General features: G+C 44.9%; 1 protein-coding gene across 2 annotated transcripts in view; it reads left to right on the top strand.

Moving 5' to 3' along the window:
- The window catches only part of LOC106565931 (leucine-rich repeats and immunoglobulin-like domains protein 1), a 44,060-nt gene that overhangs the window by 10,036 nt on the left and 10,754 nt on the right, over window positions 1–23,270 (top strand). For both annotated transcript variants that reach the window (XM_045691774.1, XM_014133624.2), the window contains 8 exons: window positions 4,269–4,340; window positions 5,278–5,352; window positions 13,725–13,862; window positions 13,989–14,132; window positions 15,294–15,437; window positions 15,719–15,862; window positions 17,417–17,560; window positions 22,538–22,618. In XM_045691774.1, coding sequence (XP_045547730.1) covers window positions 4,269–4,340; window positions 5,278–5,352; window positions 13,725–13,862; window positions 13,989–14,132; window positions 15,294–15,437; window positions 15,719–15,862; window positions 17,417–17,560; window positions 22,538–22,618 — 942 coding nt within the window. The remainder of the gene's footprint in view (window positions 1–4,268; window positions 4,341–5,277; window positions 5,353–13,724; window positions 13,863–13,988; window positions 14,133–15,293; window positions 15,438–15,718; window positions 15,863–17,416; window positions 17,561–22,537; window positions 22,619–23,270) is intronic.

Below are 23,270 nucleotides of genomic sequence, written 5' to 3'. Positions count from 1 at the left end.
GCCAGAAGTCATTCCATAGGAATCCAGTCAACAGAATAGATGGCCTTTTTGTTAAGACACACTGGGGTGCCAAGTTGAGTTTCTTTTTGTTTAAGCCAGTGTCTACAAAGTGGGTTTGATAAATGAATCATCTGTGAATTCTGTAGGCCTACATCTGGTAAGAGTTTAGAAATCTGATTTGAAAAAAAAAGAGAGCGACTTGGAGAGGTATTGCGAAGTGGAGAACCCCCTAAACAGGACGCCACAACCAAGAGCTGATAGCTGTGTGCTCACCAGAGCCAAGCATTCTTACCTTCCAAAAAACCTGCAGTGACCGTGTCCACTTATTTAGTAGAAAACGGAGGCTTTCAGTACCTGCACATAAATCCACACACACAGGCCTACATACAGTTGTTTATAAAGTTCAGGCCTGTATTTGGCCCCATTCTCTCTCCATGGATGATGGTGTAATTATTGCAGGCTTTTCTTTATGCAAGTATAATAAACATTAAGCAGGGGGAAATATATTCTTTAATGATCAGTCATTTTCTTCACTTTGAAGTACAGAATATAAGATCAGCGGCCAGTCAAGAGGGAACTGGAACAATACTCCCTCAGAATGGACTTATTGATGTTATTCTTTCAGATTCATTGAGGCGGTTCATTTCCTTTTGCTCGTAATCAAGGAGTCTAGCGACTGTGGAACAAATTAGGATTTGCTATCAAACTCCGTGTGTGTGTTGTGCATGAGACTGTGTTATGTGCTCCTCCCTCGTGTGGCATCTTTGGGCCTGAGTTCATGCTGAGCCCTGTTTGGCTATATATCAACTTTTAAGGTATACTGGTATGGATTTTTACAATACAGTCTACAAAGTTATTTTGATAAAGTGCTAAATTAAAAGTTCTCTAAAATGGACTACTTCACTTTCAGTTTGGTTGAGTGTAAAACCATCAGAATGGAGAAATCCCATTAAAGCCACTTATGATTCATTTGTTGCCATCCTAGGGTCCTGCACTACTCATAAAACATATTTAGAAATGTAATCATTCAGAAACATGATACTGACGTACCGATATTTCGGCCATATCACCTAGCCCTCTGGGTGTGGTGGGGCACCATTGCTAAATGAATATTGTTGAAACACTGGGCGTATTGTGCCACTTTTTAAATAAAAATACATTTGTTTTTGTTTGTGGCTGCTTTCTCAGTCTTGTCCACCCTCTCTTGCCTGTGTTTTGCGGGAGTCCAAAACAGTGCTGGTGGTACTCCTGTGTATGCTCTAACTGCCGTTGCCTGGCTGTAAATGGGCCTTTATGACAGGAAGGTGTGGGGGGGGAGACAGCACAGTGTTGTATTGTGCTCTCTTTGCCTCTGTCTGGCTGGCCCTCTGTTTGGCCTATGGGCGCTCTCCCTCTTCTCCTAGCTCCCCGACAGACGGAAGGTTATTCTTTGACCAGTTTATGGCTGGTCAGACCACATAAAAGCTCCGCTGTTTCCCAGCTGCATCACAAAGGCCCTATTGCTGACATCATTTCACACTTCCAAAGAGCGAAGTTCACACATCTTATCAGCGATAGAGATGAGCAGATAGAAGATTCCGGTCTAGTCGAACACCTCCCCACCCCCTTCCCCTCTGCAGTCTGCCTTTAATTATGAGGGCACTGTCATAAGAAATAACATCACTCCCAAGCTCTTTGACGGAATACAAAACAAGTAAATTTTGTGTTTTTTGGGAGTTGCGATGAAGGGTTTATGACGTCAATCCAACAGTGTGTATTAGTGTAACGGTTGAAGTCTAGTGCTGTGGGGGGCTTTGAGTGTTTTGGGAGGTTTGAGGCAGGTCAGATTGCCTTGTCAGACAGGTTTTATAGCTTTATCGCTGCTCTAATGCTGTCTGAGTGGCCAAGAGAACCTGTACCCTTCTGAGATACCTCTAACTGTGTTGCTATTGACCTGAGGTCTCTACAGTAGACTGTGCTTCAGGGCAACAGGTGGACTGGGAAGTGGCAGTAGATTAAATTACCTGGCCTAGTATGTATTCCTAGACAAGTCTGTTCAGTCTAGGCCTCTCCATCCTCCACTCCCACCTTCACCTCAGTTGATCCTGGTTGCACAACTCCTTGCATGCTTTAGATCAGGGCTGAGAAACTGCCCCCCCTTGTAGACCTGCTGATTTATTTCCTTTTTCCTCCATTATTTATTTCACTATTTGGCTAAAAGCTAGGCATGAATTACCTTGCTGACGCTTTCTGGTCAAGAACATAGAGCTGTGATCTTGATCATGCTGACTAATGTTAAACAAGCCTGCTCATTTAGATAAACAGCAGAATTCTTGCTGTGCCATGCAATGGAATTCACCATTCCTGAGTTTCAGCAGAGGGAATAACTTTGTAGTGTTCGCCACATTCCATCACAGATTTCTCTTAGCTTTCAAAATAATGTGTTTTTGGACTGTTAAATTGACCACGGATATCACTGAGGTTAAGAGTTTTTGGACATCTCACACACACATTTTAGTTTTTAATGCCAGGTTTTTGGGCTTTTTCTGTCCCATAGTCTTCTACACTTGTGTTGTGCCCAGGACATTGGATTGTGCCCCTGAGGCAGTATGTAATGGTATGGCTGATTCTGGAGAAAGTTAACCCCACCCCCTCTACTTGTGACTGTAGAACAGAAGGAAGCTGTTATCACCAGCTGCTCATACAGTAGGTGTTAAAACACACTGAAACTTCTCTTATCACAAAGGCAAGAACATGAAGGTGAATGAACAAGGGAAGACACATCTGGAGTTGTATAAACACTCCCATCTCCTTGGCCTTCTTGAGATTGACAATACATACAAACAAACAAACACACCGTTTGTTTGTTATTGTGGTCTCTGGCACCAGATTTTTCTCTCAAATGTGACCTTTCTTCTCTCTACTCTAAATGGACAACAGCAAACAATGACATGCTCTACATTTCTGTAGTTATTTAATCTTATACCAATATAGCACTGTTTTTCCTTCTGGAGCCTGTTGAGGGGGCATGCCAGCAGCCCTCTGAATGCTGTTGTTTTATTGGTTGTTTGTAATGAGGAGCTCTCCAGTTAAGCTTTATTATCCTCAGTTTGCACTGATCAGGGCCTTGTTAAAGGCTGGCGCTGATTGCTGTGGAAGATTACTGCGGTCAGTGTCGCTCACTGTGCTGCGCTGAGGCGGTGTTCTCAGCTGTATTTGTACCTTCCGGCGCCGCCCAGCCTGGCAGAGGAAACCCTGTGATTTTTCACTTTGCTTCAGTATAATGAGGTAATTGTCTCCTGTAACAGGGACAGCAATTTAGCAATCTGTGGTACAATGGCGGTGGGAGGGCCCTGCCAATTATCATAACACACCGCCCTGTCAGGGCTGCCTGCGGGGCACACACACACTCTACCATTATCTCCTCACACACACGTGTACTGTAGAGACTGACTTATCTCGGCAGGTAGCCTAGTGGTTAGAGCGTTGGGCCAGTAACCGAAAGGCTGCTAGATCGAATCACCGAGCTGACAAGGTAAAAATCTGTCGTTCTGCCTCTGAACAAGGCAGTTAACCCACTGTTCCTAGGCCATCATTGTAAATAAGAATTTGTTCTTAACTGACTTGCCTAGTTAAATTAAGGTTAAATAAAAATCTCTACAGAGGGAGATGGAGGTAGAGAGCAGGATAGGTGTTGAGAGACAGAGGGTAAAGAGTGAGGCAGAAACCTGGAAAGAGAGGCAGATGTGCAGTGTGGTCTGCTGAGGCTGTGCAGGCAGCCTGCCACCAGAGGAAGGAGCAGGAATGTGGTGGGTCAGGTAAATCTGTCCCCAGACAAGAAGAAGCAGCCATCTCGCCACATGCTTGTGAAACATTCCTAGCCCATCTCTCATGTCTGGAGGCAACCAGGGCTGTGTCTCAGATCAGAGACTAAGTGTGTGTGTGTGTGTGTGTGTGTGTGTGTACGCACATTTGTTTGTGAAAGACAGATTTGTTTCTAAGTGTATTTGGCTGACAACACCAATTCTGAACAAGTCCATATTTAATGTTAGTCTCTGTGCAAGTGAAGTGGTGGCTATTAAATGCACTGTTAGTCTAAACTGCAAATTGACTTGTACACAGATGGATGGCTGTGTATCCATTGTGTTAACCAAGTCAGAATCAGTATTGATTGGGAACCCCTGGAACAGTACCCAAATGGGACTACAGGGTTGTCACAATGTTATAGGGAGGTCTCACAGTTGGGGGGTGTATTAACAATACTAATCAATCTGTTCTCTTTATTACAGACATCTTGGCCACAACAAGCTGACAGTCATTGACGTCGAAGTCTTCTCGAACCTCCCAAACCTACGAGAGCTGTAAGTTTCTCCTCCCTCTGTCTGTCTCTCTGTGTGTGTGTTCTTCTCTCACCCAGGAGTTCCCCTTGGCTTTGTGTGTGTGTGTGTGTGTGTGTGCGCACTGGGCCCAGCCTTTTAAATGGCCCTCATTCAGAACAGCACAGTATCGATTGTCAAGCAGACAGATGATCTAGGAAAGCAGTTCCTCACAAAGTGCTTCCCCTTCACGTCCTAATGGACTGCCCTGTGTGTATGTGTGCTTAGTCTAATGAAATGTTTTCTGTTAGCAGTAGGCCTAGCAGGCTTCCCAATGCTAGTATTAGAGGGGGCATCAGTTAAGTCCTTACTGGACAGTACCCTGGACAAACACTGCAGTAGATCGGCATCTCACACATGGAACACTCACACTCACCATAATTGTCAGGTCCCTGACTGCTATGTGGTATAGTAGTGTCAATGGACAGAAATTCTGTCACGCACACTCCACATTCTAGCATCCTTGTCTGTATTGTCTTGAAATTAGTCCAATTGAGAATAAAGTAGGGCTAGTGGTTTCTATATTAAGCTTTCTCCATCACTTGACACCAGTCAGGCTGAACCCTGGCTTGTAAATATTTGATACTCAACCCAGGTAGGGAGGTCACAGACACTCTGACATCTGTTAGAGCCCAAGCACACACACTAGCCAGACACAGCTTTATCCAGCTAGGTTTTACTCGCATACAATTCTGTTATTATAGGAATGAATCTTACACACTTCAGATGGATACAGTCACACTATATCTATTTCCTTACTACACTGTCAACCCCAAGAGGAAGCCTCATGTCGTTACTCCAGTTCCAAATACAACTTGATCAGTCAATTCACAGCAGTATGTTATCTCAATACAATGTTCTGTTACTTTCTCCTTTCAGTCCATTATGTCCTCTAACGTCATTGCGTCTGTGTTTCCCTCAGGCGCCTGGACCATAATGAGCTGACGTCCATCCCTGATCTAGGTCAGGCTACGTCTAAGATCGCTTTCCTCTACCTGTGAGTACACCTTTCATTTACCAGCATGGGGATGTCAAGCTGGCATCCCACTGTCCTCAAGCTGCTATCCCTCACCGACTTGTCAATGTGTGTTTGAGTGCAAGTTTAGTTATGACTAAGAATCAGGGGCATCAATTGTGTATGGCAGTCGTCATACCCTAGCTCAACACCAACAATTTAAAAAGGCTACTAAAATCATTTCAATCCCGATTTTTAAAAGGCAAATGCAGTTTGTCGGGCTGGCTTTAGGACCATGCGGATGGCTCAGAGCTGATGGGCAGGCTGTTTGATGGAGAGCACATCGACATAGCTGCAGTGAACAGCGCAACTTTTCTCTTATAACAGTGCAGATGTAGTAGATGGCAAGGTAACTGGCCTGACATGAAACTTAACTAGAGTTTTTAATCCCGATGTAGAAATGCAGTAAATGAGCTTAAATTGTATTTTTTTAAAAGAACCCCCGGAAACCCCTTAACTTTGCCATACCCTATGTTAAAAAATGATGCCCCTGCCAAGAATACTGGTGAGAGACTCATTCTATTTGAATTGCTATGCTATGACGGTAGTATGTCAGAGATGCACTATATATATGAAAGGATGTGGACACCCCTTCAAATTAGTGGATTTGGCTATTTCAGCCATACTCGTTGCTGACCGGTGTATATAATCGACCACACCGAAATCTCCGTAGACAAACATTGGCAGTAGAATGGCCTTACTGGCTTTCGACATGGCACTGTCATAGGATGTTTGGGCCTCCCTGTGGCTCAGTTGGTAGAGCATGGTGTTTGCAACGCCAGCATGGTGTGTGCAATGCCATGGTTGTGGGTTCGATTCCCACGGGGGGGCCAGTACAAAACCCCTGTGAGTGCATGAAATGTATGTATTCACTACTGTAAGTCACTCTGGATAAGAGCGTCTGCTAAACGACTAAAATGTCAAATGTAAATGTTTGCCCTGCTAGAGCTACCTCGGTCAACTGTAAGTGCTGTTATTGTGAAGTGGAAATGTCTAGAAGCGACAACGGCTCAGCCGTGAAGTGGTAGGCCAGACAAGCTCACAGATCGGGACCACTGAAGTGCATAGCACACAAAAATTGTCTGTCCTCGTTTGCAACACTCACTACCGAGTTCCAAACTGCCTCTGGAAGCAACGTCAGCACAAGAACTGTTCGTCGGGAGCTTCATGAAATGGGTTCCCATGGCTGAGCAGCCGCACACAAGCCTAAGACCACCATGCACAATGCCAAGCGTTGGCTGGAGTGGTGTAAAGCTCGCCGCCATTGGAATCTGGAGCAGTGGAAACGTGTTCTCTGGAGTGATGAATCATGCTTCACCATTTGGCAGTCCAACTGACAAATCTGGGTTTGGCGGATGCCAGGAGAATGCTACCTGCCTGAATGCATAGTGCCAAATGTAAAGGTTGGTGGAGGAGGATTACTTTTCTGGCTCAGGCTAGACCCCTTGGTTCCAGTGAAGGGAAATCTTAACCCTACAGCATACAATGACATTCTAGACAATTCTGTACTTCCAACTTTGTGGCAACAGCAAGGCCCTTTCCTGTTCCAGCATGACAATGTGCACAAAGGGAGGTCCATACAGAAAAGGTTTGTCAAGATCGGTGTGGAAGAACTTGACTGGCCTGCACAGAGCCCTGACCTCAACCCCCTCAAACACATTTGGGATGAATTGGAACGCCGACTGCGAGCCAGGTCTAATCGCCCAACATCAGTGCCCGACCTCACGACTGCTCTTGTGGCTGAATGGAAGCAAGTCCCCGCAGCAATGTTCCAACACCTAGTGGAAAGCCTTCCTAGAAAAGTGGAGGCTGTTATAGCAACAAAGGGGGGACCAAGCTCACACTTACTTTTGGTCATGTAGTGTACATTGATTGCCTCTCTTTAATGGATGTGAAGCACTGACTGTGCTGAGCACTGAGACTAGTGCTCCAGAGTTTTATCCTGGTTATAGTTTGTGAAACTCTGCCTGGAGGGACTGCCTGTGCTGGCATCTCACAGGAGATTTACTGCACTATTTTGGAAGAGCCGCTGTGTGTGTGTGTCACAGCTGTGAGCCCAGTGGCTGACCCTCAACAGACACACAATTGTGACACTGTCCTGCTTGCCTGGCCTACAGAGTAAGTCAGTCTTTGTTGTTTTCCAGCCTCCATCAGTTCACCCGTCATGGTGGCTACAGAACATTCTCGCTTCTAGGGATGTAACGATTCAAATCAGTCTGATTCAAATGTTTAAGATAAGTGAGCGTCGGTCTGCCGATGCCAAACCGATTCAAATGTAGCGTGCATCAGTCAGAAAATCTATTCCTTTGTGACAACTGATGCATCCTCTCCTACAGTGTCAAACTAAGTCTGTAACGGTTTTGACAGACATTGATCTACATGTCATTTTGCATGCCGGACAACCCCAGGGAATATCAGAAGCCTAGTGAAATTGCCTACTGTGCCCAGCTTCACATGCTGACCAACACGAGGTAGTCTGCTTGATCATGTACATCTGCGTGGCACCTTCAGCATTCAAATGCTAAAAGTATTTATACCCCTTGACTTATTCCACATTTTGTTGTGATACAGCCTGAATTCAAAATGGATTAAATGTTTTTCTTCTCACCTATTTACACACAATACCCCATAATGACATCACAATACCCCATAATGACATCACAATACCCCATAATGACATCACAATACCCCATCATGGCAAAGGGAAAACGTGTTTTTAGAAATGTTTGCACATCTATTGAAAATGAAATACAGAAATATCTAATTTACCTAAATATTTTTACGAAATGTATCTATCATTTCTTATAACCGAAAAGTATTCACACCTGGAGTCAATACAAGTTAGAATCATCTTTGGCAGCAATTACAGCTGTGAGTCTTTCTGGGTAAGTCTATTCAATATTGGCACATTATTCATAAAGAAATTCTTCAAACTCTGTCACGATAGGAAGGACGCCTGTAGTGACTGGGTGTATTGATACACCATCCAAAGTGTAATTAATAACTTCACCATGTTCAAAAGGATACTCAATGTCTTATTTTGTTTAAGCTATCAATAGGTACCTGTCTTTGTGAGGCGTTGGAAAACCTCCCTGGTCTTTGTGGTTGAATGTGTACTTGAAATTCACTACTCGACTGAGGGACCTTACAGATAATTAATTGTAAGTTGTTATATGACTTGTTAAGCAAATGTTTACTCCTGAACTTATTTAGGCTTACCATAACAAAGGGTTGAATATTATTGACTCAAGACATTTTAGCTTTTCATTTTTAATTCATTTCTAATTAATTTCTAAAAACATAATTCCACTTTGACATTATTTTGTATTTTTGATTTAACCCTTATTTTACCAGGTACCTTTACTGAGAACACGTTCTCATTTATAACCATGACCTGGGGAGTAGTTACAGGAGAAGGAAAACTAGTTGCATGTCCCTGATCACTCTATTGAAGCAAAAAACACTTGACTCAATATAAAATGGCACCACTGTCAATACACAGCTGGACTCGTCTGCTCCCAATTTCTCCAGTTGTGCTATTTACAAACAAACCCTCTTCTGGGGGACTACAGCAAGCTTCATAATGTAAAATAATTATTTATCTTGTAACATATTGCACAAGTCTACTGAAGATATATATTCAAAAAAATGGCTACAAATATTCTTTAACGAATCGTACTGAATTGTTTCAAACTAAAACGTATCGTTCCTGTATCGGAGCCCATGCATGGAATCGTCTTGAAAGGGAAAGATCCCCACTAGCTTCTCACTCATCCTGAAACCAGAGAAAGCCCTCCGGCTCTGTCTCAACAGTGAATGTTAAAGACAGTTTGCAGCATGTCTGTGTGTTTGTATTACACCCACTTTCATGCTGTCACTTCTGTGGTAGTAACGGTACACAGCAGGTTCCTGTAAAATGCACCATACAATGTATCACTTACAGTCTTTGTAATAGTCATCCCTGCCTCTCCCTGTGTGTCACCCATCAGACCCTCAAATAGGCTGTGTAGTGTGCTCACTGTAACTCAGTCATCTGATTAACATCTGACTTATGACAATGTCTGAAACTCCATGTCAAACATTAGGATATGTTGGAGGTTGATTTTGAGTGTTTTCATTGCCTCGAACAGTAGTCTGCCTGATTCTAGGTCATTGTAAAGCCAAGGTTTTTAGTTAGGTGTTTGAAATGAACGCTAGTTCAGCAGGCTGTGTGTAGCTCTACTCGCTTCTTTTTTTGGCCTGATTCTAAGCCTGTTGCTACGGGAAGCTCAGTGCATGATGGGAAGATGCATATCTTTCCAAAGCTGCACAGCTGAAAGCATTTGAACCTGCAGCTGGAGCTGTCACTCACAGGGCTTACTGTAAAAAGGTGACCGGGAGGCGTGGTGGATGGGAAGAGGGCTGGCTCAGGATGACATCACCGTTACCGACACAAGGGGGAGTACTGGAGCTCAGTTTGCCCACGAGTAACCCCCCCCCCGCACACACACACACACCTTGTGCTCTGTTTGTCATTGCAGATCCTGGCTGGATGGCAGTGCAGACTGAATTCCTCTGCCGGTGCTGTGTGAGACTGTAGCTGCAGGGAGAGAGAGGGTGTTAGAACAGAGGATCGTCTGTCACCATTCCCTGGCCTGTGCTGTCTACTCCCTGGCCTCTCCTCCAACAGACTGTTGTTTCTGAGGCAGCGTATGGTGACATTGAAGCATGGTGCCAGACCAGACTTGTTTTCTCTCGCTCTCTCTCGTTCTCTCTCAATCATTCTCTATCCCACACACCCTGCGGATCTTTTGATCCTCTCACTTGTGGAGTTCATCAGGCTGATAAGCCAATCAAAGCGGCCCAAACCAGCTAGTCTGTGTGGCCGCGGGGCTTTGGCTTGGATTAATCAATGCTCTCAGATCAGTCAGTCAGATCAGCTCCCACCCTGGGGCTAGCACACTCCCATAATGCACCTGTCATCCTGCTCTCCCAGAATGTAGCAGGGCTCCCATGCTCCAATGTCACTGCAGGCCACCAAACCCCAATAGAATCACATGGGCCAGGGGAGAGTGAGACTTTTCCATTGTCAGGCATCCACCCTTCCCACATCAGAGACGTGTCAAAACAACTCCATGAAAATCACATGATGGTTAATGGGACGATAATGATTTAAAATAACTGTTCTTTAACCTTTATTCTCAACATCAAAACGAAGTTGAATTCCCAAAGATCACTGAGTAAATGGGAGAATGGGCAGCAGTGTTAACTCTTATTACCAACACCCTCAACATCAAGGTGTCAAAACTGACTGTAGGAAAATGAAATGGGATGATGAAATTTGGAATGAAGGGATCTGTTGAATGTACCCCCAGCGTCAAAGATCCTGTGTGTCTGTTGGTAGAGTATGGCGCTTGCAACGCCAGGATTGTGGGTTCGATTGCCATGGGGGACCAGTACGAAAATATACACACTCACTTCTGTAAGTTGTTCTGGATAAGAGCGTCTGCTAAAGTACTCAAAATGTAAAGAGAGGGGGAAAGCCAGCGCTTTATAAATGAACCTATTGTCTGCATCCACCCTACCCCATCACCACCTCTCGCCTCACACCTCTGGTTGTCACACAGCTGGACTATTCTGGCCATGGGAGGATGGGGAAGAGGAGCGAGAGAATGAGGAACTGGACTAGGAAGAAGAGAGGGAGAGCTCAACTGTTGTGTTCAGCATCTGAGAGACAGCGAGAGAGAGCCTCTCCCTCCTGTTTCAGACAACTCTGCCTAGTTTTTCCCAGCAAGGGTCAGCAGCTGTTGACCCCTAGTCCCTATCCCTCCTCATCCCCTCCCTCCCTGATCAGTAGAGCATGAGTTCTCCCCCTGTCAGTCTCCCTCTCTGCTGCTGCTCCCCAGGAGCTTCCTGTAGGGTCAGGAGGGAGGGGAGAGGGGCAGGGTCTGGGCTGAGGCTCATCCTTTACTCTTTACACCACTGTTTATTCAGGTGGGCTCTGGGCTGCAGTGGGAGACACCCCCCCCCCCATGGCACAGAGTAAACGCCCTACAGAGTCTTATTTGACCATCTGTGTGTATGTGTGCGTGTGTCTGTGGGGGTTGGGCTGGGGGGGGGTGACCTTGTTTTGCTGCAGTTTGACTGGTGAAACACCTGTCTGGAGACACCAGAGGAAATAGGATTTTACCAAACACCGTTTCAGGCTGGGTCTGGGAGTCGACTCTAAATTAGGTTCCTTGTGTTGACTTTGTTTTACTCATGGACTTGATTTGAAATCAAATTTAATTTTATCTTCAATTAGTGAAGAGACTTGGGGGGGGGGGGGGTACAATGTCCATAGGGGGAGCAGCAGGGGGAAGTGAGACGAATGAAACAGTAATAACAAATATACATATTTACAACTGTAACAAGGATAAATGTCCAATGGGGGGTGGGGGCAGGGTAAGTGTTTTGTAACACTAGCCGGAGTGTCAGGGAAGTGCTACCAGGGCTGTGGTATGGTTTTCATCCCTGCTCGGATAACACTGGCCTTCACTAGCTCCGCCTTCCTCCACACACACACACACACACATACAGACGGCCGCACTGACAGACAGACGTACACACGCTGGCAGGCAGAGGAGTTGACCATTTGGTCAACCAAAAGGAAGTCTGGGTCTGTGTCCGGTCAGTGTGGATTTGTCTGTTTGTATCTGTCTGTGCACGTGTTTGTGTATGTCTAGGCCTCTATATGTCTGTGGGTGTCGATATGCGTGTGTGTGTTGGCCCTGTGCTGGGTATAGGTAAACAGGGAAGTGACTAAGATTCCTGTGCTGCTCTGTCCATCCGTCTGTCAGGCTGCAGCCCTGAAGTGGATCGCTCCCATCTCTCCCAGCCAACACCAAAATAAATCCCAGATGTGGAGAGAGACTGTGACCCACCATTCCTGCAGAGAGCAGGCCAAAATAAAAATGTGCTTTGTAAAAACTTCTTTCTGAGGCCTCTTACTCCATGGTTAACTGGACTGTCAGGGGGTCAGAGTTAGACAATGTAAGTCCTTTCATCTAGCCAAGTCGTTCTCCATTTGATTTGGAAGTAGTCGGTTACAATTATCAGCAATAGAGTCCCACAGTGGAGGTGTCGTAGGGCTGTGTTTCATGTACCCTGGCAGGACGTTTTGGTAACCATGTAAATCTTTCTCGGACAAGGTGACTTATAAATATATTCGGCTCAATTTACTCTGATTCCAAAATGATAATTAGCATCTAAGTAGACATGTAAAATTACAAATCCCTGCAAGCTCCTGCACATCATACCTTTGCTAACAGGTATTGTGTCAATTTAAAACTTGCACAAGACAGTTCACAGAGTTGTCAATTTATTAATTCCTACATTTAGCTAACATTAGATGGTTAATCCATGGATTCTTACCTTTGCCTGGATTCGGCAGTCTCATCCAGATCATCATGCCATTTGTAGTTCTTTCATAGCCACATTAGCAGCTAATTAGCATTTCGTTTTTGGGGGGTAAATACAGTGCATTCGAAAAGTATTCAGACCCGTCGACTTTTTCCACATTTTGTTACATTACAGCCTTATTCTAAAATTGATTAAATTAATTTTGTTCCTCATCAATATACACAAAAATACCCCATAATAACAAAGCGAAAACAGGGTTTTAGAGACTGCAAATTTATTAAAAATAAAAACACTTATTTACAAAAGTATTCAGACCCTTTGCTATGAGACTTGAAATTGAGCTCAGGTGGATCCTGTTTCCATTGATCATCCTTGATGTTTCTACAACTTGATTGTAGTCCACCTGTTAAATATAATTGATTGGACATGATTTGGAAAGGCACACACCTGTCTATATAAGGTCACATAGTTGTCAGAGCAAAAACCAAGCTATTAGGTTGAAGGAACTGTCCGTAGATCTCCGAGACAGGATTGTGTCTAGGCACAGATCTGGAGACGGGTACCAAAACATTTCTGCAACATTGAAGGTCCACAAGAACACAGTGGCCTCCATCATTCTTAAATGGAAGAAGTTTGGAACCACCAAGACTCTTCCTAGAGCTGGCCTCCCAGCCAAACTGAGCAATCGGGGGAGAAGGGCCTTGGTCAGGGAGGTGACCAAGATTATCTGGTCTGATTAAATCAAGATTGAACTCTTTAGCCTGAATGCCAAGCGTCATGTCTGGAGGACATGCTCCTGAAGCAGTGATACTTGGCACTGTACTCTCTCTTTGTTCCTGAGTAGGTTTGGAAAAGAAGTGTGTGTTTGCTTTAGATGCTTGTTTTAGAAGCAGCAGTAAAGACTCTCTCCTCAGGTTTTCCTTCATCTTTGCCCCTGAAGTTTTCTAACAGTGGTTGTGGTTGTTTATTTTCAGACACAATAATAAGATCCGTGCCATCGATGGAAGGCGGATGAGAGACCTGGTCTCCGTGGAAACACTGGACCTGAGCAGTAATGACATCACAGAAATCAGAGGTCAAAGTTTCCCCGCAGGCCTCCAGATCAAAGACCTGTAAGATCATCCCTTTTCTTCTTATGTCAAACATTCTTCCTACATTTCTCATCTAATTATAAATGTTGTGCCAATGTTATCAATGTATGTCTTGGATCCATGACCGTGTGCTATGCTGTCTTCCAGGTACCTGAGCAACAACAAAGTCCATCTCCTGGAGGCCGGTGCTCTGGACCATCTCTCCTCGTCCCTGCAGGTTCTCAGACTGAGTCGGAACCGCATCTCCCAGGTCCCTGTCAAAAGCTTCCAGCTCCCCAAGCTGACCCAACTGTGAGTACTGTTTCATACCACTTCCAGACACCTCTCAGCTCACTTAGGCACATGTTTGTTAAGTCTCTCTACTCACCTCCTAGCCTATCCTCAACCATCGTTAGAGAAACAACCAAATTGACCCTTGGCCAGTTAAAGACAGTGTACAGTACCCATAGTCCATGACCCCACCGATGTTAGAGGGAAAATAACTTTGGGAAGTTAGACAAAACCTAAAGAGGCTGACTTCTTTGACACCGTCCCATTTATTGAGGAGAGTGTAGCAGCATTAGTAAACATCAGACCAATACCATGGCTGAGTTATGGCCTCTGTCCTCTCTGAGCCATGCTCTCTGTCATTGTCTCCCCCCTCCCCTGCAGCATGGGGCTAGGGCAGACCCATCCTTACCTCAACACTCCCACTCTGGGGAGTAAAGACGCATGTAATGATACTCTCCTCCATTGTAGACAGGACTCCCTTCTCTCCACAGCCCTCCCAGTTTCCCCAGGTGGGTATTGTTCAACAGGTGGCCCCGGTGACACTATCTGGGGATGCTTGTGGCAACATGGAGGACACACAAAGACGCTGTATGGATGTTTATTGTTCAGCTATGCTCCTGGGCTGTGATGTTGAACCTCACACGCCAGGGGCACAGATTCACTGGTACGAAGCTATCAGAGAACTCTTCTGATACAGAAGGCAAAGGGTTTTGGTCCTGAGATGACACTGAGCGGTTAGCTGTATACAGTATGCTCCAGACAGAAGTAGCCTTCTCGGTTTCAGAAGTGAATACAGATGCCCTGCCCTTCAAAGCATGTGTGGCTGCAATCCAGTGCTGTTTAAATGTAGTAGAAGAGATGGATCCTTTTAGTTAACCCTAGCATGATTAATGAAGGTTTGTGATCACGTGGTGCGATGCCCAGGTCAAAACTGGACCCTGTTCTGTAACCCAAACCTCACCTCAGCCATTAGGAGGTCACATCCCTGGCTTCAGGGGGAATAGATACCGCCGTGTAATGCCACTTATATTTTGGGGGCCTGAATGGTGCTGCTAAGATGTTACAGTATTACTTTACAGGTTTTTCCTGTAGGACCATACTTCTCCTTCTCTCATCTCTATCTCTCATCATCATTGCATCTCTCTCTAACTCCTTGCTGGGTTGTGTTGTCCTGTCCTCCAGTGAGCTGAACAGGAACCGTGTAAGGCAGGTGGAGGGGCTGACCTTCCAGGGCCTGGCCAGTCTGGAGGTCCTCAAGCTGCAGAGGAACAACATCAGTAAGCTCACCGACGGAGCCTTCTGGGGCCTGGCCAAGATGAAAGTGCTGTGAGTTACAGAAACATACTGCTCCCAACTCCCTGCCTGGCCTTGAGGACTGGCTGTCCTCAACAACTGTTGTTAGGATCACTTTCTCCTACTCCGCTCGTATTACTTTCCGCTCTTAACAATTGTTTCACAAGCAACTCTATGCTCTATAATTGTCCATTAACATTCAGCTAAACTATGAACCACAATTGGACTACCTGTAATGTCCAATCTCCTGTCATACCAAACTACATTACCCATGATGCCTAGCCTGAACCTGTCTGTGACCTCCTCCCCTGCAGTCACCTGGACTATAACAGCCTGAGAGAGGTGAACAGTGGCTCCATGTATGGCCTGTCTTCTCTTCTGCAGCTCTTCCTCAGCTACAACTCCATCTCCCACATCAACCCAGATGGCTGGAGGTTCTGCCAGAGGCTACGAGAACTGTGAGTAGCACATCAGAAACCTCCCAACCCCTGTAAACCGTAGCACATCAGAAACCTCCCAACCCCTGTAAACCGTAGCACATCAGAAACCTCCCAACCCCTGTAAACCGTAGCACATCAGAAACCTCCCAACCCCTGTAAACCGTAGCACATCAGAAACCTCCCAACCCCTGTAAACCGTAGCACATCAGAAACCTCCCAACCCCTGTAAACCGTAGCACATCAGAAACCTCCCAACCCCTGTAAACTGTAGCACGTCAGAAACCTCCCAACCCCTGTAAACTGTAGCACGTCAGAAACCTCCCAACCCCTGTAAACCGTAGCACGTCAGAAACCTCCCAACCCCTGTAAACCGTAGCACGTCAGAAACCTCCCAACCCCTGTAAACCGTAGCACATCAGAAACCTCCCAACCCCTGAGAAACAAACACAAATATTCATCCCCTATTCAGCCCCCAGATATGGACCCCAAAGTCTTACCCATGCCTCCAACTTCAAACCCCCTGTCTCTTCTTGTTCATCCCCAAACACAACCCTAAGAACATAACGCTGAATCTGTTCTCCGCCCCTCCCCGTACCTTCACGACAGCTACATGACTCACTTAACGCTCAATACCACACGCTCCTCTCACTATAAGCCTGTTTATCCCATAATGAGCGGTAAGATTGACAGTACTTAAGCCCACGCAAGAGTATGTATTCACATCTCTGTCAGGTTGGTAGAGAGCGTACAACCCTCTGTTGGTAGGGATACTGTGGGAATTGCAGCGGGATCTCCCTGTCTAGTGAAGGAGAGAGACTCTGTTTACACTAATGTAAAGCTCAGCTCTGCTCAGGCGTTGCTAATGACACGGCTGCCTGTCAGGCTCCTGTGTCTGGGTACTGTGTGTGAGAGAGACAGATTGCTCTGTATCTGTGTTGCAACTCGGTGTGAGTCTGGGTTTCTATGATTTTTCTTAGTGTGTCCATGTTGACTGTGATATCAGTGGGGTAGTGGCTTGGTTAGCTATCAGGTGCAGAAGAGTGGCTGTCTTTCTGACCTGCTTGTTGTTACATTCCGGATGAGACGGCAGCCTGCCTGACGGGGCATCACAGAGACTGGCCAGTGGCCACACATGACCACACTAGACCCCTTCAGAGAGGCACAGTCCAGACACTCACACAACAGACGATTTGACCATGTGTGCTGATAAACAAGACATATTTATCACCACTGACGCACAGTGTACCTACTTAAATAAGACCATAACTCTAGGAAAGACATCAGAGAAGTGTCCATTTTGTCCAACTGGAAATTTACACAATTTGTAAATGGTTTGTGTCTTGACTCCTTATCAAGCATGATAGGAAACTGCTGTGGATGAACAGATATTGAGCCAACGCTACAGGGGAAAAATACAGCATCTATCCAAAGGCAAGAAGACATTGAATAAGGCCATATAAAGTAGAGAATAATGACGTTTCAGGTAGGTTAGGTTACCTTAGTGCTGTGCCATCTTGTCCTTCTGGTCCACGCCTGACAACGCATGTATTTATTCTTCATTTCCTCCTGTAGGAGTCTGTCCTATAACAACCTGAGTCGTCTGGACGAGGGTAGTCTGGCGGTGCTGGGGGACCTCCACACCCTCCGTCTGGGGCACAACTCCATCAGCCACATCACTGAGGGGGCCTTCAGAGGCCTCAAGGCCGTGCGCCTCCTGTAAGTCCTCCTGAACGCACCTAGAGCACACACAACTATGGTTCCACTGTAGACTCATCCTTTTACTAGTTTAACTTCTTGGGGCTATGTGGGACGCTAGCGTGCCACCCGTGGTGCACCCTATCAACAGCAGGTGCATTTCAAGAGCGGCAAATTTGAAACCAAATAAATGTCAAAATTCAAATTTTTCAAACATACAACTATCTTACACCCTTTGAAAGATAAATATCTCCTTAATCTAACCACGTTGTCCCATTTCAAAAAGGTTTTACGGCGAAAGCATAAAGTTAGATTATGTTAGGAGAGTACATTGACAATAGCTGTGTGTAATGTTTTGTCAATTCAAAGACAGGATCACCAAAACCATAAAACCAGCTAAAATGATGCACTAACCTTTTACAATCTCCATCAGATGACACTCCTAGGACATTATGTTAGACAATGCATGCATTTTTAGTTCTATCAAGTTCATATTTATATCCAAAAACAGCGTTTTACTATGGCATTGATGTTGAGGAAATAGTTTCCCTCCAATAACCGGCAGTCAAGTCAGCACCACAAATTAAATAATTAAAATTAGAAAACATTGGTAAAATATTATATTGTCATTTAAAGAATTATAGATTTACATCTCTTGAACGCAATCAACTTGCCAGATTTAAAAATAACCTTACTGGGAAATCACACTTTGCAATAATCTGAGCACTGCGCCCAGAAAAATATGCTTTGCTATACAGACAAACGGCCATGTTGGAGAGATCTAAAATCGAAAATACTATGTAAATAATCCATTACCTTTGATTCTCTTCATCAGATGTCACTTCCAGGAATCCCAGGTCCATAACGAATGTAGTTTTGTTCAAAAAAGCTCATCATTTATATCCAAAAAGCTCCGTGTTGTTAGCACATGATCTAAGCCAGCCGGACTTCTCGTCATGAACGAGGGGAAAAAATATATTTACGTTCGTTCAAACATGTCAAACGTTGTATAGCATAAATCATTAGTGCCTTTTTTAACCAGAACATGAATAATATTCAAGGTGGACGAATGCATTCTCTTTTATAACGTATTGGAACGAGGGTACCCAACATGAACTCGCGCGCCAGAGTCTAATCGGCCATCACCGTTCCATGGCTCTTGTTCGGTCAGATCTCACAGTAAAAGACTCAAAACACTTTGTAAAGGCTGGTGACATCTAGTGGAAGCAATAGGAAGTGCCAAAACATGAATCAACCCCTGTGTGTTTCAATGGCATAGGCTTAAAGGTAATTCAACACATCAGGTATCCACTTCCTGTCAGAAAATGTCTCAGGGTTTTGCCTGCCAAATGAGTTCTGTTATACTCACAGACACCATTCAAACAGTTTTAGAAACTTTAGGGTGTTTTCTATCCATATATAATAAGTATATGCATATTCTAGTTACTGGGTAGGATTAGTAACCAGATTAAATCGGATACGTTTTTTTATCCAGCCGTGAAAATACTGCCCCCTAGCCCCAACAGGTTAAAGGTCCAATGCAGCCGTTTTATTTCAATATCAAACTATTTCTGGTTAACCTCTCTGGGCTGCGTCCCACCTACTCAACAGCCAGTGTAATCCCGTGGCGCGATATTCAAATACCTCAAAAATGCAAAAACAATTTTTCAAACATATGACTGTTTTACACCATTTTAAAGACAAGACTCTCGTTAATCTAACCACACTGTCCGATTTCAAAAAGGCTTTACAACGAAAGCAAAACATTAGATTATGTCAGCAGAGTACCCAGCCAGAAATAATCAGACACCCATTTTTCAAGCTAGCATATAATGTCACATAAACCCAAACCACAGCTAAATGCAGCACTAACCTTTGATGATCTTCATCAGATGACAACCCTAGGACATTATGTTATACAATACATGCATGTTTTGTTCAATCAAGTTCATATTTATATCAAAAACCAGCTTTTTTACATTAGCATGTGACTAGCATGTGACTAGCATTCCCACCGAACACTGCCGGTGAATTTACTAAATTACTCACGATAAACGTTCACAAAAAAACATAACAATTATTTTAAGAATTATAGATACAGAACTCCTCTATGCACTCGCTATGTCCGATTTTAAAATAGCTTTTCGGTGAAAGCACATTTTGCAATATTCTCAGTAGATAGCCCGGCATCACAGGGCTAGCTATTTAGACACCCAGCAAGTTTAGCACTCACCAAAGTCAGATTTACTATAAGAAAAATGTTATTACCTTTGCTGTTCTTCGTCAGAATGCACTCCCAGGACTTCTACTTCAATAACAAATGTTGGTTTGGTCCCAAATAATCCATTGTTATATCCAAATAGCGGCGTTTTGTTCGTGCGTTCAAGACACTATCCGAAAGGGTAAATAAGGGTGACGAGCACGGCGCATTTCGTGACAAAACATTTCTAAATATTCCATTACCGTACTTCGAAGCATGTCAACCGCTGTTTAAAATCAATTTTTATGCCATTTTTCTCGTAAAAAAGCGATAATATTCCGACCGGGAAATCGTGTATACGTACAAAGAGAGAGAAAATAAAAACATCTCGTGCCCTCGTGCACGAGCCTGAGTCTCAGAGTACTCTGACCGGCCACTATCCAAACGCGATAATGTGTTTCAGCCTGGGGCTGCCTCGATATCATTCAGCTTTTTCCCGGGCTCTGAGAGCCTATGGGAGCCGTAGGAAGTGTCACGTTACAGCAAAGATCCTCAGTTTTCAATAAACAGAGACAAGAAGAACAAGATCTTGTCAGAGAGGGCACTTCCTGTAAGGAATCTTCTCAGGTTTTTGCCTGCCATATGAGTTCTGTTATACTCACAGACACCATTCAAACAGTTTTAGAAACTTTAGGGTGTTTTCTATCCAAAGCCAATAATTATATGCATATTCTAGTTACTGGGCAGGAGTAGTAACCAGATTAAATCGGCTACGTTTTTTATCCGGCCGTGTCAATACTGCCCCCTAGCCCTAACAGGTTAACAGTTAAGTACCTTACTGTAATAGATTGCCATTACAATTGTCAAAACATTGCCTTTAGCAAAAAATATATATCTCAAGCAAGAATTTAGCTAAGACTGTCTGAATGGGGAGGGGAATAGTGAATACTAGCTATTATTGGCAGAGAGGTTTGGAATTCTTTGTCTATTAACCAATTTACCATGCAAAGCCTAAACTCCCGCCCATGCAAACCTGCTTAGAAGTTCCTGTGTAGATTTGTATTTGAAACCAGCAACTATCAGGAAATAAAACTGATCAAATGTTTTCACACTTTTACAGTGTTAGTTTCATCAGTTGTTGTACAAAATGATATAAAACATAGGAAAACAGAATTTTGACTGCACTTGGCCTTTAAGAACAATTCAGTTTATTCATGTGGATTCAACATGGCTTTATTAAGCCCCTCTGGGGCCATTTACAACGTGGAGTTAGCTGTTTACTTTTCAGACCATTGCTTTTAAACAGATATAGTTTGTATTCCTGCATATTCACGTGTATCTGTTTGAGGTGTGCATGTGTCACTATTGTCATGTTTTCGTTCTGTAAGAACTTTTATTCTGGTGCGTTTTTTCTCGTCTTCCCTCTTTTCGGTCGTTGGTTCACGTCGATGTTGGATGCACATGTGTTCCCTGTCCTCTGCCTCCCTGTAGATTCTTTGCCTTTTTAAACGGAGCAGTGAAAAGCAGTATGGGAGAATTCTCTCCCCCCACACCCTTATGCACACACCTTGAACAGGAAGAGGGAGGCTGGGGGGTGGGTCCTTCTGCTAATGTCTTTTTGGCCCAGGATTTTCCCAGAGAGCCAGAGAAAAGAGTCAGACCTTTGCTTTGGAGACGAGGCCTTTCTCACAGGGGGGTGACAAGCCAAGGCGTATACAGGCCTTTCTCTGCTGGCACAGGGGGAGCGTCGGGCTAGGGGGAGCGTCGGGCTAGGGGGAGCGTCGGGCTAGGGGGAGCGTCGGGCTAGGGGGAGCGTCGGGCTCAGCTGTGTGATAGGCCCTCTGTTTGGCTCCCCTCTCACCCGCTCATTCTTTCTTGGCCTTTTCTTTCTTTCTTTCTTTGCTTTGTTTTCCGCTCTCCCGTTACATCTCTTTGCTTTCTAATTTAATTTTTTACTTTTCCCTTTTATGCTCACCCCTTTCTTCCTCTCTCTCCTTCCCTCTCTTTCCTCCCTTCTCTCTCTCTGAGGCAGATGTAATCAGTGAAGCGCTGGGTAGGCGCAGGCCCAAGCTGTAAGGGAGCTGAGGCAGCTTTAATTGGGCAGCCACTGCCTACATTAACAAGGCAACGGCCATTCACACTCAGCCAGCCAGAAAGAATAGGGAATTGGCAGCTGAGTCCGGCCATGGAGGCAAAGTAACCAAAAGGAACCAAAGGGGGTGAGGGAAGGACTGAGGGGGGTAGGGGAATTATTATTCAAATGGTTCCTTTGCCCAGATGACTTCAGCAGTTACAGGGTTTTCTCTGCATAGAAAAGTCTTTGGTGGGCTGCCAAAGTGTTTTTTCGTGACACCTTTTCTGTGGGGGGTGGGGGGGTTCAGGATGGGTAAAGGTTTTCAGTTTAAAATTAATATAAATTATGTAGAAAATATTTTAGATGTTTGAGTCACTTCGATAGCATAAGTCATAGCAAAATGTGTAGAAGAGCAGGAAATTTGCTTTAAAACTGCACATCCAAAGACATTGTGTGCCCGCCAACCTCTCCATGCTGTTCTGAATTATACATGTGTACCCCTGTGTTGGGTTGTGCCTTCACCCTGCTCTTCCTCACAAAGGAAAGAATGTGCTTGGCTGGCAGAGCAGATCAGCAGAGAGGCTTGCTCTTTAGACCAGGTGCAGGAGGGGTAACCCGTGACTTCCAGCCCCATCTCTGCCAAGGCTACACAGTGCTCCAGCTCTGGCATCCTGTTCTGCTCTCCTCTTCCTCTATCTCTCTTATCCCTTCTCTCTCTCCACAGGGAGCTGGACCATAATGACATTTCAGGCACAATAGAGGACACCAATGGGGCCTTCTCTGGACTGGACAGCCTCAACAAGCTGTGAGTATCCCCCCTCCTTCTCTCATCCCCCCCCCCTTTCCTCCATCCCCCTCTCCCCAGAACCGGTCCCTTCAAGCTGGCTGCCCTGCCACTGGTTGATGATTGTCTGCAGATCTTCAGTCCAGCGTGAAGGGTTTTCCATTGCAATCCAATAGTTTCCTCTGAGGAGTATTGCCTACCTATAGCCTATATCTAGTTCTCCCAGACCTGGCTTCAGACAGGACCAGCTCCATCTCTCCCAGACCTGGCTTCAGACAGGACCAGCTCCATCTCTCCCAGACCTGGCTTCAGACAGGACCAGCTCCATCTCTCCCAGACCTGGCTTCAGACAGGACCAGCTCCATCTCTCCCTTACCTCTGGGCCTCACACGTCATTTGGAAGTGTAACACTGAGAGATGACTTTAAAAGCTGCTCCAAGTTTTATTAGGCTTTTTCATGAAGCATGCGGGTTCATATTTTAACGGCAACAGACTTGAAACGAGCATGAATCTGGTTTTCATTTGGTTTACCAGACTCTCAACTACAATTGTGTCCAAGTTCAGTGTCTGTTGGTGGGAATTGAACTGCCTTGACGGTTAAACGATGTCAATTTGTTGTGATCTCTCGTATAACTATTAAACCATAGCACAACGAACATAGTGGGCCCTAAAC

The sequence above is a fragment of the Salmo salar genome, chromosome ssa12 (genome assembly GCF_905237065.1).
Source record: "Salmo salar chromosome ssa12, Ssal_v3.1, whole genome shotgun sequence".
Taxonomy (NCBI): domain Eukaryota; kingdom Metazoa; phylum Chordata; class Actinopteri; order Salmoniformes; family Salmonidae; genus Salmo; species Salmo salar.
The sequence above is the reverse complement of the archived record's forward strand: the minus strand, read 5'-3'. Positions and strand labels throughout refer to the sequence as shown.